The sequence below is a fragment of the Malaclemys terrapin genome, chromosome 4 (assembly GCF_027887155.1).
Source record: "Malaclemys terrapin pileata isolate rMalTer1 chromosome 4, rMalTer1.hap1, whole genome shotgun sequence".
Taxonomy (NCBI): Eukaryota; Metazoa; Chordata; order Testudines; family Emydidae; genus Malaclemys; species Malaclemys terrapin.
Window position 1 is genome coordinate 137,496,446 of NC_071508.1, and position 24,005 is coordinate 137,520,450.

At 39.9% G+C, this 24,005-nt stretch overlaps 2 protein-coding genes across 4 annotated transcripts in view; one reads left to right on the forward strand and one right to left on the reverse strand.

Moving 5' to 3' along the window:
- BRF1 (BRF1 RNA polymerase III transcription initiation factor subunit) overlaps positions 1-24,005 on the reverse strand; it is a 246,681-nt gene that overhangs the window by 126,447 nt on the left and 96,229 nt on the right. Inside the window, exons 5-7 of the mRNA XM_054024955.1 lie at positions 19,107-19,179; positions 8,785-8,934; positions 6,682-6,775 (exon numbers count right to left, since the gene is read on the reverse strand). Of these exons, the coding sequence (XP_053880930.1) occupies positions 6,682-6,775; positions 8,785-8,934; positions 19,107-19,179 (317 nt within the window). The remainder of the gene's footprint in view (positions 1-6,681; positions 6,776-8,784; positions 8,935-19,106; positions 19,180-24,005) is intronic.
- BTBD6 (BTB domain containing 6) lies at positions 12,226-16,808 on the forward strand. 3 transcript variants are annotated; one of them, XM_054024959.1, is made up of 5 exons: positions 12,226-12,329; positions 13,949-14,255; positions 14,724-14,814; positions 15,075-15,193; positions 15,424-16,808. In XM_054024959.1, exons 2-5 carry the CDS (start codon positions 14,038-14,040, stop codon positions 16,454-16,456), a joined length of 1,461 nt encoding a protein of 486 aa, XP_053880934.1. In that variant the 5' UTR covers positions 12,226-12,329; positions 13,949-14,037; the 3' UTR covers positions 16,457-16,808. The 3 variants fall into 3 exon arrangements, with proteins under 3 accessions (XP_053880934.1, XP_053880932.1, XP_053880933.1); XM_054024957.1 differs by having other exon boundaries at positions 12,236-12,329; positions 13,523-14,255; XM_054024958.1 differs by lacking the exon at positions 12,226-12,329 and adding an exon at positions 13,047-13,738.

A 24,005-nucleotide genomic window follows, 5' to 3' on the forward strand; every position in this document is an offset into this window, starting at 1 on the left:
TTTGAAGCAATTCTTGTCTAACATTCCACTTTCCTCTAAGTGAAGTTTCACTAATGTACTGAAGTTAACCATCGGCAGGTTCCATTGTGAAATGTATTTTAAAAAAATAATCCTTTTTTAGAAATTCCATATATAAAAAAATGACAATTTATTAAAAAACCTTAACAAGTATTTCATTTTTATTTACAAGTGTTTAAAAATAAGATGTATTTATTTCCATTGAAGAAACACCTCAGATTTTCAAACAGAGAACAGGGCCCTGTTGTACTAGATACTGGACAAACACTGTGTCCCTGCTCCAAAGAGATTACAAGTTACCATTTAGCAATATGCAACAGGTGAATAAATGGGAAAACAAGGGGGAGAATATTGACTGAAGGAAAAAAGGTGATAGTGGAGACAGGTGCATTATATAAAGATATAAATGTAAGGGATAAACTAATAAAAATATTAAGGAATTTAAAAGCCAATTCATATGTATCATCAAAACTGATACAAAGAAATAAAAACTTGACTGATTAATTAATATTTGTACAGTGCTTTGAACCCTATGAAGTAATATATAAATCAATATTATTCCAATTAGATTGGCGATGAAACAGATAGAATTTTCAGTGCATTTATAAATATTTAATACATTTTGTTTCAACAATTAGGATGAGATGTACATTTGAATTGTGTGCCTCAAATTACAAAGCTACAAGGCCTTGTGACGTGATTGTTAAGGTTATTTACTGCAGCTCTGCCAAAAGAAAAAGAAAATGGTTTTAAACCAAACATACAAGTTGAAAGTAATTAAGATCTGTTGTTTTAAATGCAAGTGACAGGATCTGTTGTGTCACCATTATGTTTTGTTCCTTGCAAAAGGGTATCTTTTTATGATCAGGTAAACAATTCTGCAAGATGAGAAGCTGAATTACTTAATACCCATTAATGTCACATATCTGTGAGCCTCCTGCTGAGACTACTGTTCTGATAAATGGCACTGGCAGATTATTGGCCCAAAGGCTAATAAGTAGGGCTCAATTCACCCCAGTCCCCACAGAAGAGGGTAAATTGACCCAGCCTGCATTGTCAGAGGCAGTTGTGCTACAGAGGATTAGGATTAATCTCCCAGGGAAGGAGGACAACTAGAACCTATAGCAGTGGCTCCACAGGTAAAATGCTGCCATGGATTACACTAAATGGGCATCTCCCCCAGGTGCCTTGACCACATCATCTCCTCAAACCGCACTGTCCACTTTTATGACCATATAACACCAACCGCAGTGATGGAGTTGAGAACACATTGTCATGATCCAACCCCTCCAAGGCACATTTTCTGCCACAGACACTGGCATAATCCAGGAGCAAATCCACCCGTCAGCAGCAATTTAACAAATTGGAAGAATAAATCAAATAGTAAGGCACAATCAGGAGGCTCAGAAATACCAATATTATTTTTAATAACTTTGACTAAAATTTGTAGTTTGGTTTAAGAATTTTCAGGGAAAAGTACTCAGCAGTATAGATGATATTTTAACATTGTCTATTAGTACCTACAACTAGTCCCATTCCCATCTACACAAAGCGATAACAGTTCTTAACACAATATAGCACAGAAACAGTAATAATTAAAAATAAATAAAAGTGTACTTCATATGAGAAGAGGGATATTTAAGCATGTGAAGCAAGTACTTATTAATTCAGACAACTTCCATTTAATGATATTTCAAGATTCTAATTCTTGAAAGGAATGAAAAAACCCTTGGCTACAGAAACACTTATTCAAAGGGAATTTTTATTTGCCTTTGCTAAATACCATATAATGTGCTCTTATTTCAAAAACATCAATCAAGTTTTATAGATTCGTGATAAATACAGTTGTAATTATAGCTCCCTGAAAATATTCAGCTGTCACATTTACCTTGTCAAAGTAAATAACGCTGTCATTTTAGCTGATGTGTGTGACTTGAGTAAACATTTCAAAGCATGAATTTTACAACAAAATTTCTTCACTTAAACAACTGGTCAAAATTAAATTTACTTCCAACTGCAATTTACTATGCTTATTATTATTCCTAATAAAAATTAACACAAACATTTTATCTTAAAAGTGCATTATGAAGTGCAGAAATCATGAATTATAAAATGTGTATTAAAGAACATGCCCATTGACCAGACAGCAAAGTGACGTTAATATGGATATATCCCCATCATCATAGCATACAAGCATCTCACAAACAACGAATTTATCCTCATAACAACCCCATAAGTTACGGAAATATCATTCCCATTTTAAAGATTAGGAATTGTATCACAACTATTTTTCACAACTGAAAAGTGAACAACATTTGAAACTAGTACTTAATATTTAATTAATTAGTTGCACCTAGATGCTCTATTGCTGATCACTGGGTAAAAAATTTCCTCCAAAGTCAAAATTTAACAAAATTTGGGTAATATTGGAGATGGACAAATGTACCTACTGAAAGAAAAAAAGGAGAGGTTACTTAACTTGTACAGTAACTGGGGTTCTTCAAGATGTGTCCCCCTATGGGTGCTCCACGTCAGGATGCACACACGCCCGTGTGCTCTTGCTTGGAGATTTTCAACAGCAGTGTCTGCAGGTCTGCGCCTGCATGTTCTGACATGAGGGTAATATGGGGGGGCAGGGCGGGAGGGAAGGGGGAGAGAGGAGAACCCACCACCACTCCAGGTCCTTCTCAATCATGAAAGTCCAATGAGAGACTCTGAGGCCCACTGGCGTACAGAAACCCATTTGGATAGACTGTTGGGGATGCAGACTGTTTTGAACTAGGCTTAGAGACACAGAGAATGTAGTCTTGCATTGGGTGTCACAAATGTACAGGATGCCATGTGACTCAGAAGTTGTAGGCAAGCATTTGCTGTGGTTTGTGGGCTCTATCGTATTTTTATAACAAGGTTGGACATGGTGACAAATCCCTGGGTAAATAGGTTCTGGCAGTGAAGGAGTGCAGAGTGGCCTCGATGAAGTCTCTATATTGAATGGATGAGAGGGTAGACTTTTGCGTTTTAAGCGGAGACTCAGGGCTTTCATGGTTGCTGTCTGAACCTTGAGGAACAAATGTCCTTTCAGGTGCCAATCATCCAGCTAGGGAAAGACTATTCCCATCTGTAGCCATGGAGTGTGCGGCCTTGTTGGTGACATCGAGCAATGGTTGAAGAGATGCTTTGGCAACTGTCTGACACCTGTAATAAGGGCCTGAAATTGCTCCCTCTAATCCTGAGGCAGGTGATCAATAAAAGATGTAAATTTAGAATAGTTTGTGAAGTCATACTTTGCCATAAGGGCTTGGTAATTGGCTACTCTGAACTGTAGAGAGATTCTCGGCTTGGTTCTAGTCTCTATGCTTCGAAGGCACCGAGTCCAATGCCAAAGACAGCACCACTCTGTAGGATTTCTCAGTGTGCAACTTCTTGGTCGGTCCCGCAGTTAGTACTGGAAGGAACAGGAGCATCAGCAGTATCCTTACCAGGACATTAGGCTGCCTGAGATCCAGACTGCAGGCATGACTTTCCCCTTTTCTTGTCCCATTCTGGGAAGTCTTTGCCTCTTTGAAGGTTCTGACAGTCCCATAAGGCCCCCAGAATCTTTGCTTATCAAAGAATCGAAGGCAGGAGGCCACTCCAATGTACAGGAGTTTAATTCTGTCCTCCCTCAATTTCCCAGGTCTGCTCTTAAATCCTGAGCAGATCTTACATTTGGTGGGAATGTGGCAGGTCTGACAGGATTTGGAGTCTGAGGTCTTGGGAATAACCCGTACTCAAGGCTAGGGATCAAGGTCCAAGAAGGCCCAAAGTGGGTGACAAAAAAAAGGGGGGGGGCATGCCCCCCCAAAAGTGCTGACTGTGCTAAATTAACTGCAAATGAAGACAAAAAGAAAATACTAAGAAAAAATAAAATGTAAGCAAGAGGAGTAGCCAGCCATGTGACTACCAAAAGCGGATACTGCGACGCTCCATCTCAAGCCCCAGGCAGTTGAGAAGGAACTGGAGTGGCGGTGGGTCCACCCCTCTTTATCTTCCCTTATGTCAGAGCACATGGGCAACCAGGACACAGGCATGGACCCACAGACACTGCTGACGAGAATCTCCAATCAAAAGCTCACAGGCAGAGGCATATCCAAACACGGAGCACCCACAGGTACACTACTCAAAGAATAATGGGTGAATATTTCACAGTTTGGTTACTTTTTACTGAATTCATGGGGAAAAACTTAGAACTCTCTAGTAGTCTTCCAGTTGTACTCATTTTTTTCTCATTAATAATTAATCGTGCTGTTAAACAGTAATAGAATACCATTTATTTAAATATTTTGGATGTTTTCTACATTTTCATATATATTGATTTCAATTACAATACAGAATACAGAGTGTACAGTGCTTACTTTATATTTATTTTTGATTACAAGTATTTGCACTGTAAAAAAAACAAAGAAATAGTATTTTTCAATTCACCTAATACAAGTACTGTAGTGCAATCTCTTTATCATGAAGATTGAATTTACAAATGTAGAATTATGTACAAAAAATAACTGCATTCAAAAATAAAACAATGTAAAACTTTAGCACCTACAAGTCCACTCAGTCCTATTCCTTGTTCAGCCAATCGCTCAGACAAAGAAGTTTGTTTACATTTGCAGGACATAATGCTGCCTGCTTCTTGTTTACAATGTCACCTGAAAGTGAGAACAGGCATTCTCATGGCACTGTTGTAGCCAGCGTCGCAAGATATTTACGTGCCAGATGCGCTAAAGATTCATATGTCCCTTCATGCTTCAACCACCATTCCAGGAGACATGCGTCCATTCTGATGACTGGTTCTGCTCGATAACAATCCAAAGCAGTGCAGACTGACATGTTCATTTTCATTATCTGAGTCAGATGCCACCAGCAGAACGTTGATTTTCTTTTTTGGTGGTTCAGGTTCCGTAGTTTCTGCATCGGAGTGTTGCTCTTTTAAGATTTCTGAAAGCATGCTCCACACCTCGTCCCTCTGAGATTTTGGAAGGCACTTCAGATTCTTAAAGCTTGGGTCAAGTACAATAGCTATCTTTAGAAATCTCACATTTGTGCTTTCTTTGCATTTTGTCATATCTGCAGTGAAAGTGTTCTTAAAATGAATAATAATATGTGCTGGGTCATCATCCGAGACTGCTAGAACATGAAATATGTGCCAGAATGTGAGTAAAACAAAGCAGGGGACATACAATTCTCTCCCCAAGGAGTTCAATCACAAATTTAATTAACGCATTACCTTTTTTAAAAAATGTCATCAGCATGGAAGATGTCCTCTGGAATGGTGGCCAAAGCATGAAGGAATATACGAATGTTTACCATATCTGGAACATAAATACCTTGCAATGGCAACTACAAAAGTGCAATGCAAATGCCTGTTCTCACTTTCAGGTGATGTTATAAATAAGAAGAGGGCAGCATTATCTCGTGTAAATGTAAACAAACTTGTCTTAGCAATTGGCTGAACAAGAAGTAGGACTGAGTAGACTTGCAGGCTCAGAAGTTTTACATTGTTTTGTTTTTAAGTGCAGTTATGTAACAAAAAAAAAAATCTGCATTTGCGAGTTGCACTTCCATGACAAAGATTGCACTACAGTACTTGTATGAGATGAACTGAAAAATACAATTTCATTTATCATTTTTACAGTGCCAATATTTGTAATCAAAAATAATATACACTTTGATTTCAATTACAACACAGAATACAATACATATGAAAATGTAGGAAAAGCATCCAAAATATTTAATACATTTCAATTGGTATTCTATTGTTTAACAGTGTGATTAAAACTGATTAATCGCGATTAATTTTTTTAATCACGATTAATTTTTTGTGTTAATCACGTAAGTTAATTGCGATTAATCAACAGCCCTACTCATTAATGAAAAATGCAAGCAATTACTAGGTCTTCTTTAGTGTATGTCCTTCTTTTTAGTATTTTGATTTCCAATTATTTACCTTGATATGAAGAGTCCAAAAATATTTTTAAAGAATAATGTCTTCAAAATTAAAAGACAAAAAGGTACATGGAAAATGTTCATGTTCAGGTTCTGATCACAACCACTTGCGACCTTAAATTAAATTGTCATCCTGTTTTACAAGCTTGGTTTTTATTATGCTGAGGCCATAGTTCTATTTCATCATCATCATCACTGTACTACTAAAAATGCATGACTCTACAGAAAATTTTGTAAAGTGGTATGTATTATCCGTTACAAAAAAACACGATACACTAGGGACTAAATACTGGGTTAATGCAGTAAACCCACAGCATTCACAGCTTTGCAAATCAACCATTTACTCCACCTGTACAATTAAGAACACTGCTGACATTTCAGCCACATAAATCCTGTGTGATGTTACACAAGTCACTTAACTCTGCCTCAATTTCCCCAACCGTAAAATGGGGATAATGCTTCTTACCCACCTTTGTAAAGCACTTTTGCGGACTTGGAATTGGAAAATTCTATATAAATAGCAACAAATGTTACTTAAAGTTGACCTGCAAACCAAGTTTTTACTTTCAAAAGTTCCTGGAATTTCTAAAAAGAAAAATAATCAATTTCTCTCTTACCTGCATGAACTTACTACTCTTCAGTATCTTAAGTAAAAGATTAAAACAGTAAAACTCCACTGACCTTTTCCTTAACGTTGACTCACAAACCTTGACCACTCTGATAACCTCTTTAACAGTACGTCGGAAATCATGCATTCTTGCTGCCACTAGAAGAGCTAGAGAAAGTCAGTGACAAAGGTATTTAAGCAAAGCAAAGAAAAAGAAAGAAGAAAACACCTAGCCGTACAAGTGTACTCTATCTCTGTTCTCGACTTCAGTTAAAGAACAGCAAATGCTAAAGTTCAGCTGTATACTTGAATTCAGGTGATTATGTTGAATTGTACAAACTCTGCTTCCCATTCAATAAAATTAAGCTGGCAAAATGTGTTCTGTAAAATTCTATGCTTTAGTTGGGTTTGGCAGCCAAAGTGAGCTACTCAAATACAACACAAGAATATAGAATTGTTCCACACATAAAAGAATGTATTTTTTTTCAGTAGCAATCTGGTCTTCATCAATAAATTGCTCTCCTAGAATCTTTACCAGAAGCCAAAAATAAGATATAGATTCCATCTAGGTAGTTGTCAGTACCAGTAAAAGATTATTTCCTATTATTACTATTTGTATTTCGGTAGTACCCAAGGGCTCATGGAATCGGGACTCCATGGTATTAAATAATATACCAATGCAGAGGAAGACATGGTCCCAGCCCTAAAAAGTTTACACTCGGATTTGAAACACGACACAAAACTAAGTGTCACAGACAGTAAAAGAGAGGGTGAGGGTACCAAGAAGACTGTGTGGTCACATGGGTTATCTGTGTGTTCTGCATTATTGCCAAAAAACCTTTTCTTTTACATATGTACACACTTAAAATTTGCAAATAATGCAAAGTGTTCAGATAACCTATGCAACCAAACAAGCTTCTTGATACCCTCACCATATCAGCTATCCCTGACTCAACCTAACCTAAGTTGCTGGGTTTTTTGTAGGTACTAGAGCAGGGGTCGGCAACCTTTCAGAAGTGGTGTGCCAAGTCTTCATTTAGTCACTCTAATTTAAGGTTTCGTGTGCCAGTAATACATCTGAACATTTTTAGAAAGTCTCTTTCTATAAGTCTATAATATATAACTAAACTTTTCTTGTATGTAAAGTAAATAAGGTTTTTAAAATGTTTAAGAAGCTTCATTTAAAATTAAATTAAAATGCAGAGCCCCCCGGACCGGAGGCCAGGACCCAGGCAGTCTGAGTGCCACTGAAAATCAGCTCGCATGCTGCTTTTGGCATGCGTGCCATAGGTTGCCTACCCCTGTATTAGAGCATAAATGGGTCTCTTGCAAAGTAGTGTGAAGAAGGAAAAGGTAGCATTCTTATGGATTAGTTCAGGGAGGGCACTTCATGCATGTGGGGCAGCATAAAAAAAATGCATGTAGATATTTGTGAAAAAGAGGAGAAAAGGGAGGTCAAAGTTAGTATCACTGGCAAGTTAGAGGGGACGGGGACTATGCAATGGGGAATAAAGTTCATTAAGAAAGCAGGGGCAGGTTAATGAATGGTTTCAAAGGTGAGGACAAAGCTTGAATTTGCAGAGTCAGTAGAGGGATTTCAAATGAGAAGAAGGAGTGACATGGGCAGAGCAACAGGCAAGGAAGACGATCTTAGCAACTGTATTTTGCAGATACACCTCTACCCTTATATAACACTGTCCTCGGAAGTCAAAAAATCTTACCGTGTTATAGGTGAAACAGCATTATATCGAACTTGCTTTGATCCTCCAGAGCGCGCAGCCCCGCCCTCCCAGAGTGCTGCTTTACCGCGTTATATCCAAATTCGTGTTATATCAAGTCGCGTTATATTGGGGTAGAGGTGTATTAGAGAGTGATATGGATACCAGAGAGAAGGGTAGAGTAAACAAACTGCAAGAACATGAGGGCCTGGAACAAAAGTCTTAGCACCATGGACAGAAATAAAAGGTTGAATTTTGGAAATGCTTTGGATGAAGAAGTTGCTGGATTTGAACATGGCTCTGCACGTTTAGAGTATAAGAGCAAAGGGTATCTAATAACATCTCAGCTGAGAGAAAAAAAGTCACCATCTGATGGCTAAACTCAAAACAGAGCCTTTTTATATAGCAAATCAGATTGGCACTTTATGTGCTAAACAATTTACACCAGATTTTAGATACCTGCTCCACAGAGCCCCGATGGTCTGCGTCCTGTGTGCATCCAGTCTCTTTTCATCCTCTGCAATAATCTTAGAGCTGTCATTGATACCTTCTGGTTCTTATCTCCAAATTCTAGCATGTGCGCAAAACGAGGAATATATAAACATGGATCTGCAACACAATAAAATACAATTATTTCTAAACTTGACTTTTAGCTTTTGAAACATGCACCTTGAACAAGTGTACCACAGACATCATTCCGTAGTTGATTTGCTATGTATCTCAGTAACAAAAAACTCTTAAAATACTCTTTTTTGGGGGGGCTGGGGGAGAAAGAGACTGGATCATTTGACCTGGTTATTCTTTAGAACCACCTTTTTAATCTCTGTACCAATTAGCAGCTAAAACTCTAATCCTTTATTGCTTTACAGTTAAACATTTTTAAAGTATCACCATGGTGTATTCCACATATACAGTACTTTTAGGCCACAGTTCTGCAATGACTTGTGTATGTGCCTAACTTTATGCATATGATTAACATTAATGGGTGACTCCACACATGCGTTAACTCAAGCATCTGCAAACGTATTTGCAGGATTGGGGGGATAATTTAGATCCAAACTTTTTAACATTCACCGGTATAGCAACATATATACTAACTTATGTGCGTCTGTACCTGACTATAAATTACTCTTTGAAACACAATTAATCTGTTTAAAAAACTATTACTACCAAAAGTCTACACATATCTCCAAATTTAACCAGCTGCAGTTCCTTAATCAAAATTCCATATTCACAGATTCATACTCCAGCAATACAAAAAGCTGTTTATCAGGCACACTGGAGCAGACCTTCAGCTGGTTTAAATGTCATTGACTTCAATGGAGCTAAGATAATTTACACCAAATGAGTATCTGCCCCTCTATGTATAAGATAATTTCAAATTTTGGTGTTATCAGCTATAGACTAATAGAACAGCAAAAAGCTGTCTGTATGAGTGGTTGCTTTACCTAAACCAACTTCTAGTTTATCAAATAGAATCTTTTAAAAGCTATGCTTTATACTTGTTTACTCTCTTTTTCCGGGGTATCAATTTCTCATTTCCTGGAAGCCTCTTATCACTTGACCCAAAATCTATGGGGTATGGTAAATTGTTAACTATTACACTCAACTCAATTTCCTTAGCGGATTCCCCATTTGGGCACTTTAACTGATAAAGATGGTATTTCTGCTGAAAACATTAATTTACATAGTCTTACAGATTTGCAATTAATCAAACCAGTTACATTTTACTACTAAGTTCAAACAATGGATATCCTGTTGCCATTTCCAATTACCAGGATTGTACTACACACCAACAGACTCGCAGCCTTTCCATTTAAAAGACTGCATATTTTACTTTAAAGCAAAAACTTCCAGACATAAGTATTTCTCCCAAAGAATTTTGAAATTACAAAATGGAATCAACTAGTAAACATGATTATAACTAAAACAATAGAAATATTAACTCCCTAAAGGCAATGAGTAAGGAAACAGAATCATTCCCACTGTTCTCCAATCATCATCCATATCACATCTAACATCAGGGATGCCTATTTAACTTAATGTATTTTAAGCTGTCTATCACCAAAAAGTAACTGGCCTGTCTGAAAGAATACACCAGGGAAATCTACCTTCAAATCCTTCAGTTAAAAAAAAACACCACCACCACTATAAAGTTATTTCAAAACTATGGTCTCATTTTAAAAAAAAACGCCATATTTAACAAAAAACTGTTTAACTCATAATTCAACAAAACATAATGACCCTTTAAAGTGAAAACTCATTTCTCTAGCTTTTTACATTTTCCAATTTCCATTTTACATTATTCCAAAACACCAAAGACGTTACGGTAATGAGCTGACAATTTCAAAATCTTCTCAAGTTCACTTGGCAGGGTTCATACAAAAGGGCTCAATTTCAATGGATGCTGAAGCCACTCAGCACCTCAGAAAATCAAGGCCTCAAATGAGAGGAGGAATTTATTATTACTTTAAATTCTTCAAAGCATTTTTTCACTATAATTTCTATGAACTGACAAACATTTGCATTGTAGCTTTTCAGGAAATTCTGCTGGCATTCATGCCCACAGATCATTTGACAGAAACTAGTTTGTGCTACACATTATTAATTTACATCTTTAAACTAGCAAAACAATCGGAGTTTTGAAAAGTAGTAAATGCAAATGACTTAAACAAAACTAAAACCTGAAAAGAAGCTCTCCACCAACCGGCAGACTGTAAATGGCTACAATGCAATATTAAGAGTATAAGAATTAAACGTAGGTCTAGGATGAATGTAAAACCAACTTCTTAATTGGATGCAAACAAGCCGACACATTTTTTTAAAAGTTAAGTTAAAAGTAGAATACTGCGATTCTTTCACTCATTCTAAATAAATGCATTGATACTGCAGACTGCTCCAGGCCGGCAGAACTCTGCTCCCATACAGAGCCCTATTGACTTCAGGGAAATTCCATGCATTTGCAGGGGCCATTCTGAGCCGAACAGCTTGCAGGATCAGGGCGAAAGCTAGTAGTTATGTTTATTTATTCTACTACTCAATGTGCACTCAGAAAGAACTTCATACTATTCAGAAAGGTTTCCCGTATCCTTCCTTCCTATCCTACCTTTGTCATGACACCTCTGCTTTCAACAGTACCCATCAAAATAGATAACAGAAACGTCAGGGTGAAAAACAAAGTGGCCACAAAATTTCAAAATCATCATTACGAGCAAGAAAGCAAGAATCGCTGGATCATACAAAAACAGAGAGGGCATAAATGCGTGGTGTGTGAACAGTTACTGTAATACAGCGTGCTTCTGGAGGTTAATAACAGGCCTTGTTCAGAAATGACTGCTGCTCTATCACCCCCCGCCCCCAAAAAAACCCCACCGAAAATATGGCAAAACTATAATCCAGCGAAGCGCTAGAAATCAAACTCAGAGGTGATGGCAATAGTGGTGCAAGTTACACACTGGTAAACAGAGACTCCTCAGGAGCAGGAGTGTAATACCCCCGGTGCAGAAGGATGATGGGTGGGGGTGTAGCTGGGGAAACAACCAACAGATTTGGCGTTTAAGATAAAGCCCAACAGTTGCCTTTCCTGCTCCAACCCCACCCTTACACTGTCTGGCTGTGTGCAGGATACGCCAGCTTCCACGCACTCGGAATGTAGCCCAAGTGTCTGCTGCAGTGCTGAATATCCCTCACTGCTTTTACCACCGGGGCAACTTCATGTTTTGTCTGTGCTCTTGTTGCTCCGAAAAGTTCAAACCCTGGAGGGAGAAAGGGCCTGACAGCAAGCAGCTTTGCGCGCAAGGCGGCTGCAGAAGGCCTTGGGGCGCCCTCGCTCGGTCCGGCTGGGAACGGCTGGCTGCACAGAAACAGGATCTCAGACTCAGACCCAGCCCCCTCCCGTCTTCCCAACCATTTCCATAATCATGGCTTCTGACTCCACGGAGCAGCCTGCCGTGCAAACTTTCCCAGCTCGGTGCGGGCGGAAGGACGCCTGGTGAGGGCAGCAGGTACAGTGACTCCGACTTTTTGGGTGGTCTGGGGCAGGCTGGGTCTCTGCAGAGCTCCCCCGCTGCTGGGCAGCAGCCAAGTCCCAAACTGCAGTGGTGCTGTGCCTCTGCGTGGCACTTCTGCCTTGCCTGCTAGGGCTCCCTCTCTGCAACATGTCAGACTTGCGCGGCTGCGGCAAGTAATGCCCGGGATCGGGAAGAAAACAAAAGCCTCGCCGGCTCTATGTGCGCGGGCTTGGCGGGAGGAGGGAGGCTTTCAGGAAGAAAAGTCGCTCCGATCGCCAGCTCTGCCCCCATCTGTTTACTGCCTTCCTGATTCACCTTGGCTCAGCATCAGAGCCCGAGTCACGCCAAGCCGAGAGCTGCTCTCGGCAGGGGGAGACGCTGCAGCTGGGGGCTCTCCCGGGGAAGTTGAAGGCAGGCTGCGGATCGCCCGTGGGGCTGGGTTTACTTTTGCAGAGGGCTGGAGGGAAGTTGGCGGGGTAGGTCCCCACTGCACCGGGGGTGGGGGGGTGCTCGTGTAAGGCCCCCCCCGCCTCTGGGGGTGAATTTGGGGCATCGGTACATTTGGCTCCATTGCAGCCTTTCCTGGGTGGTGGAGTTTGGCTCCCTGTAATTTTCCCAAGCGGCTGGGGGTGGGTGGCGGGGGAGGAGGGCGAGCTGGTGGGTAGGAGGGAGCGGAGAAGAATGACATATTGTCTGGGAAGGGAGGGAGCCCGGCCTCCCCGGAGCCCGGGCCCCGGCGCTCCCCATTGGAGCAGGCGGGCGTGACGCGCGGGGCCGCGGCTGGCTATTTGAGGCAGGAGGCGGAGGGAAGCCGACACACACACACACGGTGGGGGCAGCGCACACGCGTGAGGACACGGGCGCCCGGCCCCGCTGCTGGCTGAAGCCGCCGGGCTGCAGAACCACAAGCGCGCAGGGAGGCGGCCCCAAGGGCAGCGCCCGCTGATCGCCGGGGAGACGGGCCGAGCGGCCCTGGCCTTTCAGCTGCGCGGGACGCGGACCCTCACCCCGGCCCCGTGGGCATCTGCTCGGAGCGGGACTGAATCTGGGAAAGTTTTGTTCCGCAGGCAGCGCGGCGGGATTTACAGCAGCCGCTCCCTCCCGTGGTGGGGACTGGACACCGCGGGCAGGGGTTGTTCGGCCCTTGTTTAAATACTGGGGCTGGGAACTTGCTGGTCTCCCTGCAGATGTTTAACCCTTGCCCGGAAGAAGGATCCGAGTCGCCTTTCAAAGAGGATCCAATGGTTGGCAGCAGCTCAGCGCGGGCTGGGCTTTAACTCTTGGAGGCTTTCTGGATTGACTCTGCTGCTCCTCCTTTTGGGGAAACTCTTTGCCTGTATCCCTCCTGGGGTCTTCCTTTGCAACCCTGCCTGTGGTCTTGAGGCTGGGATCTTCAAGCAAAGGTGAGCACTGGCACTCATGCACTACTGCATCATTCTGCTCCCCAGAAAAGGTGCTGGGGGCTTTTGAGCAAAAGCGGCAGTTTAAAATCATAAGTATCCAGGTAGTGGGACTTGACTTTAGAATAGCTGTCCTCTTGCTCATGCCACTGCCCCATGGCTGCCTCAATGGCAGGATCATGAAGTGTTTGACTTTCTTTCTTCTGCTTCCAGAGACCTTAAAGAAGTCCAAAAAGAGCGTGAGGTCAAACGGCAAGGGGCCAGCATGCTATGAGATAGTGCCCCTGTCCCTGAAGAAGAAGATGGCTGCAGAGCTTTACCCTGCCAGTGCTAACACCAATATTGCAAACAGTAATAACGCTGCTGCTGCCACTGTCGCTGCTGCTGCCAATAGCAAGAAAAACGCCCTTCAGCTTCAGCAGAGTGCCCAGCCGCCGCCACCACCGCAACTGCAAAACCTGAACAACAACAATTTGGAGAGCTCCAACTGGCAGTCCTTCCACCCCACCCTGCGGGAGAGGTAAGAGCCAGCCCGGCCAGAGTGCACAGCATTTGGGCAGCCCTTGCCCCCCACCACCCAGAGAACTACAGGTCAGGAGCCAGTCCCATGGCCATCCCCCTTCTGTGGCAAAGGCAGGAAACGTGGGCTGTTTAGCAATGAGCAGCCCTGCCAACCCAGATTGGGTGGGAGGAGAAAGTACGGCTCCCCAAGCCAAAAGACAGCGAGTTGTGGCAGTCACAGGCCCCCTGCAGCCTAAAAGGAGTTTAAGTATTGTATCTGCATATTGGCCACATTCTGCCCTCAACTCACTTGTGCAACCACCAACTCCACAGTGATAGAAAGTATCCCACTGTACAAGCTGTAGCAAAGGGATGGAGTAGACGTACTGAAACCAGGACTCGATTTATGTAGCATTAGGTTGCATTGTGGTATCAGGTGATAAACTTGGCAAATCTAATTTGGTTTCTCCTTTCCTGTTACTTTCAGGAACGCATTGATGTTCAATAACGAACTTATGGCTGATGTACATTTTATCGTAGGCCCCCTGGGGGCATCAAAGAAAGTTCCTGCCCATAAGGTTTGTGCAGTTGATTTTTTTTTTTTTTTCCTTCTTCCCTCTTCTGCTAGGGTCGTGGAGTTACACTTGTCTAATGATGATATTTTGTCTGATCTCCAAAGTAAAGAAATAACTTTATATATCTTAATTATAATGGGACAGTTTAAGGGATTTCTGTTTGAATTGAAGCTTTTAAGTTTTCCCCCAGTATCACTTCTGTCAGCTAGTATGTTTAATTACCACAGATACATACTAAAGACATACTTTTTTTTTTTTAACAGTATGTTTTGGCAGTTGGTAGCTCTGTCTTCTATGCTATGTTTTATGGTGATCTTGCAGAGGTCAGATCTGAAATCCATATACCAGATGTGGAACCTGCAGCCTTTCTAATCTTATTAAAGTAAGTGGTCATTACAAGTCTACACATCCTGTGGTGAGACTAAAAGTGGTTTATAAACATCTTTAAAATCTTTTAAATGGCACCTAGGAACATGCAGCTATTACGCTTTATTAAATGTGCTGACAAATGTTGAATGATGTCAAATTGCTACTTGTCAGTTATGACAATGGTAGCTTAATCTCTCACGGTTTATGTCGCTTTTAAAAGTACTTGTTTTTTATTCTGTTTAGGTATATGTATAGTGATGAAATTGACCTGGAAGCTGACACAGTGCTTGCTACTCTGTATGCTGCCAAGAAGTATATCGTCCCAGCCTTAGCAAAGGCTTGCGTCAATTTTCTGGAGACTAGTTTAGAGGCTAAAAATGCTTGTGTTCTGCTGTCTCAGAGCAGACTCTTTGAGGAGCCAGAATTGACGCAGCGCTGCTGGGAAGTAATTGATGCTCAAGCAGAAATGGCATTGAAGTCAGAAGGCTTCTGTGAAATTGATCAACAAACACTAGAGATCATTGTAACCAGGGAAGCACTAAACACTAAGGAGGTGGTAGTTTTTGAGGCTGTTCTTAATTGGGCAGAGGCTGAATGCAAAAGACAAGGCCTACCAATTACACCAAGGAACAAGAGGAATGTATTAGGAAAAGCTTTATATTTGGTGCGGATTCCAACTATGACTTTGGAGGAGTTTGCCAATGGAGCTGCTCAATCTGACATCCTTACCCTTGAGGAAACGCATAATATATTCTTATGGTATACAGCTGCAAATAAACCCAAGCTAGAATTTCCACTGACAAAAAGAAAAGGACTTGTACCTCAAAGATGCCATCGATTTCAATCCTCCGCATATCGTAGTAACCAATGGAGGTACAGAGGTCGCTGTGACAGTATCCAATTTGCTGTAGATAAAAGGATATTCATAGCCGGACTAGGCTTGTATGGATCAAGCTGTGGTAAAGCTGAATACAGCGTCAAAATTGAACTTAAGCGTCTAGGAATTGTTCTTGCTCAAAATCTGACAAAGTTTACCTCTGATGGATCCAGTAATACTTTCTCTGTGTGGTTTGAACACCCTGTGCAGGTTGAGCAAGACACATTTTACAACGTAAGTGCCATTCTTGATGGCAATGAACTTAGTTATTTTGGGCAAGAGGGAATGACTGAAGTACAATGTGGAAAAGTAACATTCCAATTCCAGTGCTCCTCAGACAGTACCAATGGAACTGGAGTACAAGGAGGACAAATACCTGAACTCATTTTCTATGCATGATGCATTTCACTTTGATTGTATTCCAGTACTGCTATTCACGCTAAAGGATGTTTTGATTACCACAAACCTCTACAGCAGTGTGGAATGTTACACTACTTACTTATCTACTACATCAGGCTATCAAAATAAGTGAAGGAATGCTCTTGAATTTAATCTTATTTTATTTATTCATAAGATATTTGACTTAATTAAACCTGCAACATGCAGAAAAATGTTAAATTCTGCACGTAATGTGCATTTATTTTGTATATAGATAACTAACTTGCAGACTGCAGCTGACGCAAGCAGGATGTTCTAAACTAGAGCAGTTTATGAATCTGTGAAATATAAAACATTTTTACTTGCCCTAAAACCTGTGTACTTGATCATTGCTGATTTTATGGCTAGTGACCATGTTAATATCTCTGTAGTACAGTTTAGTGGTGGGATTCCTATGAAAATTATAAACAGAACATTCAGACTACTGTGTGTGTCTATAAAAGGCATAACTATCAGCACAAATATAGAGATAGCTTTGCAGGGTAACTAAAGCTCTCCACAAACAGGCGGACTATACAGTTTCTTCCCTCCTCTGAGGTAATGTATAAGGAAGCACCGTTTTCTTAAACTTCCGTGACAAAGCAGAAAGGTTTGAGCGACTGCAAAGCTGATTTAAAAACATATCCTAAGCTTTTATTTGAAACCTTACAAGCTTTCATTCAGATTAAGTTCTCTACAGCTACTGCATTTGCTCTTTGTGGAGTTAGGGAAGCTTTAGATTAAACTGACATCTGTCCCATTTTCAAGTAAGTTGCAACAGACTGGCCTAATGTCTTGGCCCTTGTCTACACATAGTTAAAAACAGATTTGTTAAATTGGTACAGAAACTGTGTGTGGACTAGGATAATTAGAAACCAATGTATGAAGTAAGAACTTTGACTCAGTTTTATATAGATTTGGTAAAAGTTACAGTACTAAGCCACATTTAAATGCAGCTTAAATTTGTAGGGTTTTTATATATTAAAAAAAAAAAAAAACAATCTACAAAAACCCACTGAAGGAGCAAAGAACTGAAATATATCAATAATTAAACTGCCCAAATTCAGGCGCTAGCTTGAGAGAGATATAGTCTGGTAAAAATAATCTTAAGTAGTACATTTAAAATTCCTGATGATGAGGGAGGAAGCCATCTAACCAGGCTGCACACCCAGAGCGCCCTCTGCTTTTTTATACAGCTAACGGGTGAAATAATCTCTCAAATGTACTTCATCACTTATTTACACCTGCTGAGCAAATTTGAGGATACAGACTACAAAAATGACTGAAGTAGCTTTTTCTAGCATTAGAGATTAGGCAGTTGAAAATATTTACTGTGTACTATAAGCAGTACCCTTTTCTCATCCTTTTAGCAGTGACCTTGGAAAAAGTACAAAACAGGGATTAGAGATTTTTTTTTTTTTTCCTGGTGTAAAAAGTACCAGTAATATTTAGTTTAAAAGCTTGCTTGTTTTCCAGATAAGTATTTACTGGCTGCTGTAAGACAATTCAATTCAAATACAAACTATAATACAGGACTTCCTGTTCTGGCTTTAGAAACTGCAGTGAAAATTCTGAGGGTGCCGGATTTCCACTGCAAAAATCGGAGGGAGAATATTCTTTTCATCAAGTATTAAGATATGCAGAGTGAACTGGCCCTGTGACTTGGCTGATAGCTGTGTATTGTCACATGATACTCCATGATCACTGAACTCAATAATTGGACAGGTGATGCTTAGTTTCTAGGGAGAGCAATGTTCTCAAGTGCTTCTCAATGGCTAGCTGTAAATAGCCTGTTCATTGATGACAAAAAAAAAAAAATCTCTCAGTCCATCAATGCAGAGTAAAAGCTATTAAGAGTTTGAAGAAATACAGGAGAAATACTAGAATAAAGAGGCGGGTAACAGTCATGTGATGCCCTTATGAACCAATCCCTTTAACTGGAGTTAGTAAGGTTTTCTGTGGCTGACAGTCTGCCAGGCTTGAAAAAGTACTGAAATGCATACACCGCTGTCTGGAGCTGCTACTACTAAAAGCAGATCTTAATATATGTTAGATTAAAAACTGTTTTCATACAACATAACCTGTGCTTATTTCAACCGCCACTTTTTAAAAAAATAATAGTTTAAGCAAACTGATTACTAACATTCTCTCAAAATAAAGCTCCTCATTTTCCATAAATCCTCTTGTATTTCAAGTGCTGACATCAGCAGCTTCAGGTGCTGAACACACAGTAAATTTTAGCAAATACTTTACCTAACAGTGTCTTATTTGGTTGAACTGAAATATGACAGGTCTGTACAAGCTTGTAGATAAGCATCTCTCTCAAATCAGTCCATACTCTCATTAAGGCTTACATTATTCATATATTAAGAGGTAGAGAATGACATTTAACTGGAAAAGAAAATATAGTGTCAAGCTTACATGCATTCAACAGCAGTCCCACTATTGTGTTTTCTATTTTAAGATGACTTCTGCCTCTCAGTTAGTCAAATTTTATCCCTAGACTACTCCGAATTTCATTTTAAAGTGCCCCTTTAATACTGTACTCTGCAAATTTTTTGCCTTCTAAGAGCAATCGTGAAACCATGGTAAAGTATACCCAAGTACTGAAAGCCAACTCTTAAAAAAATACCTATAGCTGGAGCATTTATGCAGAGCTCTCTGGCCAGCAGAAGGAAAGTTTTTCCCAGCACATAGACATTCACCTATTAAAGACAGAAAACATAATTTGAATCTTAAATAACAAACATTAAAAAAGTACTCCATTATACAGAGATGAAAATCCACTTCTGAAACATCAAGCAAATTGCTTTTGTTAAAAAAAAAAAAAAAAACCACCCAGATATTTTGAAGTGAAAGTAATCATTTGATGCAATCGGATTTATAAATCATGGAGATAAGCGAAATTCTCATTAAAAGATATATGAAAAGTTAAAGCTGTGACACAAGCCAAAACAAAAAACATTAAAAACACTGCACTACTTTGCAACAGGTTGCCTGTTATGCTTTTCAGCGGGCTCCATTTTGTCCTGGAGTACTTGGACAATTCCCAGTTTGTAGCTCAAAACCTTGACGTTTTATGTATTCATACATTATTGTTACATTAAACTATAACTGCAGTGGTACTCTCTTCACATAACAAAACCTGCAAGTTAGTGCAATTTTAGCTTTGTTTAATCATGTAAAGTCGTATAATTAGAATTACAAGCACAAACAAAACTACTTTTCCACCCAGGGAGGGAGTGGCACTCAGTGCGCCAAGGATTTTTGCCTTCCTTCATTTTTCAGTTACTATCCTCAGTTCAACATACTGGTTTTTTTAACCTATAAAGCTCTCAGTGATTAGGAGACCTGGTTACCAGAAAGACTGCCTCTCTCACAGTGATTAAACTGCCACAGTTGAGCTCAACAAAGGTGCGCGAGCTGAGGCTCCCTTAATATAGATGAGGGGGAGCTGCTAGCATGGCATTTTATGTGAGGGGTTCTCAGTTTTGGAACAGACACCCCAACCCGAGTCCACCAGACCTCCAATTTGTTGACTTTCCATGCACACTGTAAAAGCTCATCTTTTTTACCTTCTTCTCTAAGGCCACTGAGGAGACTGTAGGCTCAGGAGATATTTATGGGCAGCCCTTTGTTTATATTCCTATAATGATTTTTAGTTTATGGACTAGGCACTTAGTCGTATTCCAAAAGTTTGAAGAAATGAAATAAAATAATGTATTAAGTCGCGCCTTTCTGGCCTTAGGAGAGGGCTGGATGTTGCTATGCTTCAGTTCCAAATTGACTGAGGGTGTTCCTACATGAGCACGCTGCAGCCCCAAGGCATAGATACAGGTCAAAGATAAGAGACTCAAACTCAGACCTCTGACACGATACTGAAAAAACAGTCCTTTTTTTAAATTTAAGTAGTCTCTGTTTTAGTGGTTTTATGCAGCAGAAGTGTCCCTCCTCCATGCAAAGTGAAGCTGGTTAGTAGAGAGCGAAGTATACACCTGGCTACTGAAACACATCGAACAAGTTTACGGAAAGCATGATGAGGATGCAGGCCTCCTGTTAATAAATATACTCATTCTGCATCAAAAGCTATTTAAAAAAAAAAAGTCATCCAATTTGAAGTGAACTTTCTTCATCAAAGTATTTTCACGTAGTCTTCTCCCCTTGTTCAGGAAGTGATAGGAGATTTTTCTGTACTTTAATTTTGATATATATTTTTTTTAATTTAAAACCATTACAAGAATCTCCAAAGCGGTTAGTCATCTTCAAAGAGATCATTCAATCTATCACTCAAATGTAGATGGGTACTATTTCACTTAGTATATTTAGTGGAAAGTATTGAATCTCTCTCTTACACAACCTCCATATATGACCAACAGTGAGACAGGACTAGCAGGTAGATAACTGTAGTGTTATCTGTAGGGCTATAGAGAAAGGATGGTACAACTTAACCCCAGAGAGGAAGTGACCAAAATTGAAATGTGCCCCCTGAATCAAGATTAGGCTTGATGGGTATCATGGTATAAAAATATATATAGATACCCAATATCTAGCATTTCCTGTAGAATTTGACACGGCATATTTTATTTCTTGTTTGTGAGCTATGAAGATAGAACAATTTTTACTAAAGCAAAACTATACAATGTTTCCAAGGGGGTCTCGCTTCCATTGATTTCGGTTCTCTCAATGCACTGCAGTTTGTTTTGACAAACTACTAAGAAGATTTAAGAGTTTTTTTCCACATTGTAGTTTGAGCCTCTTAGTTGGCCGACCCGGGATTATAAATCTTAAACCTCATCATTTAGAAATCTGACCCACAAGAAGGATTTATTATACAAGTCAATAAAGTTACTCCATTAGAGCCAACCACATATTTTTCCATCCCAGGCCTCACTGACTCACCCAGTTCTTTCATTTAGCCTAGAAAAATACAAACCAACAGATGAAAATATTCATCTTCTCCCGTTTTTTTCTTTTTTTTCTTTTTTTTGGCAGAAGGCTCAAATACCTCCTTCTTGTCCCCATCTGACCATATAATTGCAGACAATACAATTAACACTCCTCCCCAGCAAATTTTCCATAAAAACATCAGTTACAGAGTAAATAAGTACCAATAGGCATAAAGACACAGGTTTCCCATGGTGAAGTCCTAATAGTCAAGGGTTGCAGGGGGGGGGGGGGGGGGGGGTCACATTAAGTTTTCAGCAGAGCCAAAAGCAACAGAGAGTCCTGTGGCACCTTATAGACTAACAGATGTATTGGAGCATGAGCAGAGCCAAGTGCATAGTCAAATTGCCATATCACTGATTCTATCATCCATTCCTGGGTCTAGCTAAAGTCTCCAGATCTAGGACCTACCTGAAACAAATCTAAATCTAACCTGCTTCTTACTTCACCCACATCACGTACAGTATAATGACTGATCTCAAGGTGCAGAAAGCTTGTCCACACAAAACACTTACTAAACTCAAAGTAGAAATTGTACTTCAGGGAATTTCTGCGCTAAGATTTAAGTGCAATCGCTTGCAAGTGTTTGGTTACCATTGATTCAGAGAGGAAGTCAGAAAGCACGTATGCTATCCAGTGGATTGTGTGTGATATTCGTTTTTTTCACAGCGCTCATACATTTTTAATGCTAGTGTAAAAGTCACAGAAAGAATAAGCAATAAAAAATTGCTCTCTCTCTCGGCAAGCCAGTACAGATACTTTCGGAATGATCAAATATTCACAGGTACTGGGGCATTTGTTCCTTTATATATATTGGAAATTAAAGAGCCCACAAGGCTAACCCAGCAATCAATAAAAGATATGTCATTTAAGGATCTTTGGCAGTGATAATTTAAGAGGGCTCTTCCACATCTTTTTAATCTCTATTATTAATCCAAGGTGGTGATATTACAGCTGAAATAATTTTTAAAATCTAGTTTCACATTCACCATTTGCATTCATTTATAATTTTTAGATTTCACTCAACTTAGAAAATTAAAACAATTCATTTACAGGTGTGTTTCACTTTCTGGTTCTCCTGCACTAGTAAAAATTTTTGTAAGGGTCTACAACCTTACCGGGAAATGTTTAAATCCCTTTTCTCCAATCCCCACTCTAGCTAAATTCCCCAAGTTTAGAAACTATGATAGCATTTGTAGGTCTAAACCTCTTATTTTACAAGCATCTTAAATTATGGTAATAGAAAAAGGTCCATTAAAAAAAGATGCATCTAGTGTGGGTTTCAATGGTCTTGTTGTACTGCTCCCATTTGTCAGACAGCTTTAAGGCTGAACTGGAAAAAAATACATGGTATTCTCCTAAATTCTGCCCATTCAAAGACCCCAAACAAGATGCCATTCACAGTAGATTGTGCAGAGCTTCACAAAATGATTGTTCATGTTTGTTTGCTTTGATCAGTCATAAAATAGCTGTTTAAATTATCATTTAGGCTTCAGAGTCACTGTCCCAGTCAGATGAGCAGCAGCACCTAATCCCTCTCTCAGAGATGTTGTTTCAGGGCATCTGCAGACTTAAGACATCACTGCAACAGTTCACACTCAGTTCACATTTACAAGGTTCTCTTTACAACCATACAGACCAGACTCTACATTTTTAAAAAGTGAAATCATAGATTCTACAATTCAAAAAAAGACATCTTTCAGATAGAGGCTTGGCAAGCAGATAAAAACTATGAACTAATCCTTTTGATCCTTGTTTTCTTAACAAGAATCATATCATGATGTTCTTCCTTAACAACCTGTTGAATTATTCCTTACGATATGATATTTGCATATGCCCACTCTGCTGTAGCTAGATGGCCTCCAAAGATTTAGTTTCACCTTTGTAGGGGATCCTCCTACCTGTGGAAGGTCTAGTTAAATATACTCTACATTTCAGATTCTATACTTCTCCAAAGGTGTGGACTTAATCAGTTCTCATTCTTCAGACCTCAGATGTTTTAAGGTGACCCCTCCATAGGAGAAAGGAAACCTTCTCACCCTTCAATTTTCTTTTCATTATTTCCTTTTTCACATCATGTTTGAATGTCCACATTCATAACAGTCCACATATATACTTCAGCTTTTGTGGACAAGAACAGTGGTCTACTTACCACTGACAAGTGAGTTGAACAGGTCATCAATCTAAAGCATGCTACAGTTTGAAAAATCTCCACAGAAAGATATTTGTAATCTGAAATTCACAAAGTTGTTAGATTCACTCCACCCCCTTGCAGATGATAACAGCTGACCAGAGTGCCTAAGACAAAAGGTGCCTAATCTTTGATCCAATACATTAGATAAATGTATTTAACAATGGTTAATTTCCAGAGAGGCTCGTCAAGATCAACATAAGACAATCCAGTGAAATATTGAGTATAATGACAGTGGTCTAGGTTACCTTCTTTTCAGAAGGACCAAGAACTGGACGGTCAGAATTCAAAGCATCTATGGATGCTTGCCTAAATAACAAAGGAAGCATAAAAAGCAAATGACTATTTAAGGACAATGTCTATTGTTTGGGGAAGATGTACCTGAAGTTATTTGGT

Bases quoted from the DNA above. Each gene is read 5' to 3' on its own strand.
- BTBD6 (XM_054024957.1), top strand. From the start codon at position 13,879: ATGCCACTGCCCCATGGCTGCCTCAATGGCAGGATCATGAAGTGTTTG. The intron at 14,815-15,074 runs GTTTGTGCAGTT...TTTTTTTAACAG, and splicing joins AGAAAGTTCCTGCCCATAAG to TATGTTTTGGCAGTTGGTAG. The intron at 15,194-15,423 runs GTAAGTGGTCAT...TATTCTGTTTAG, and splicing joins GCCTTTCTAATCTTATTAAA to GTATATGTATAGTGATGAAA.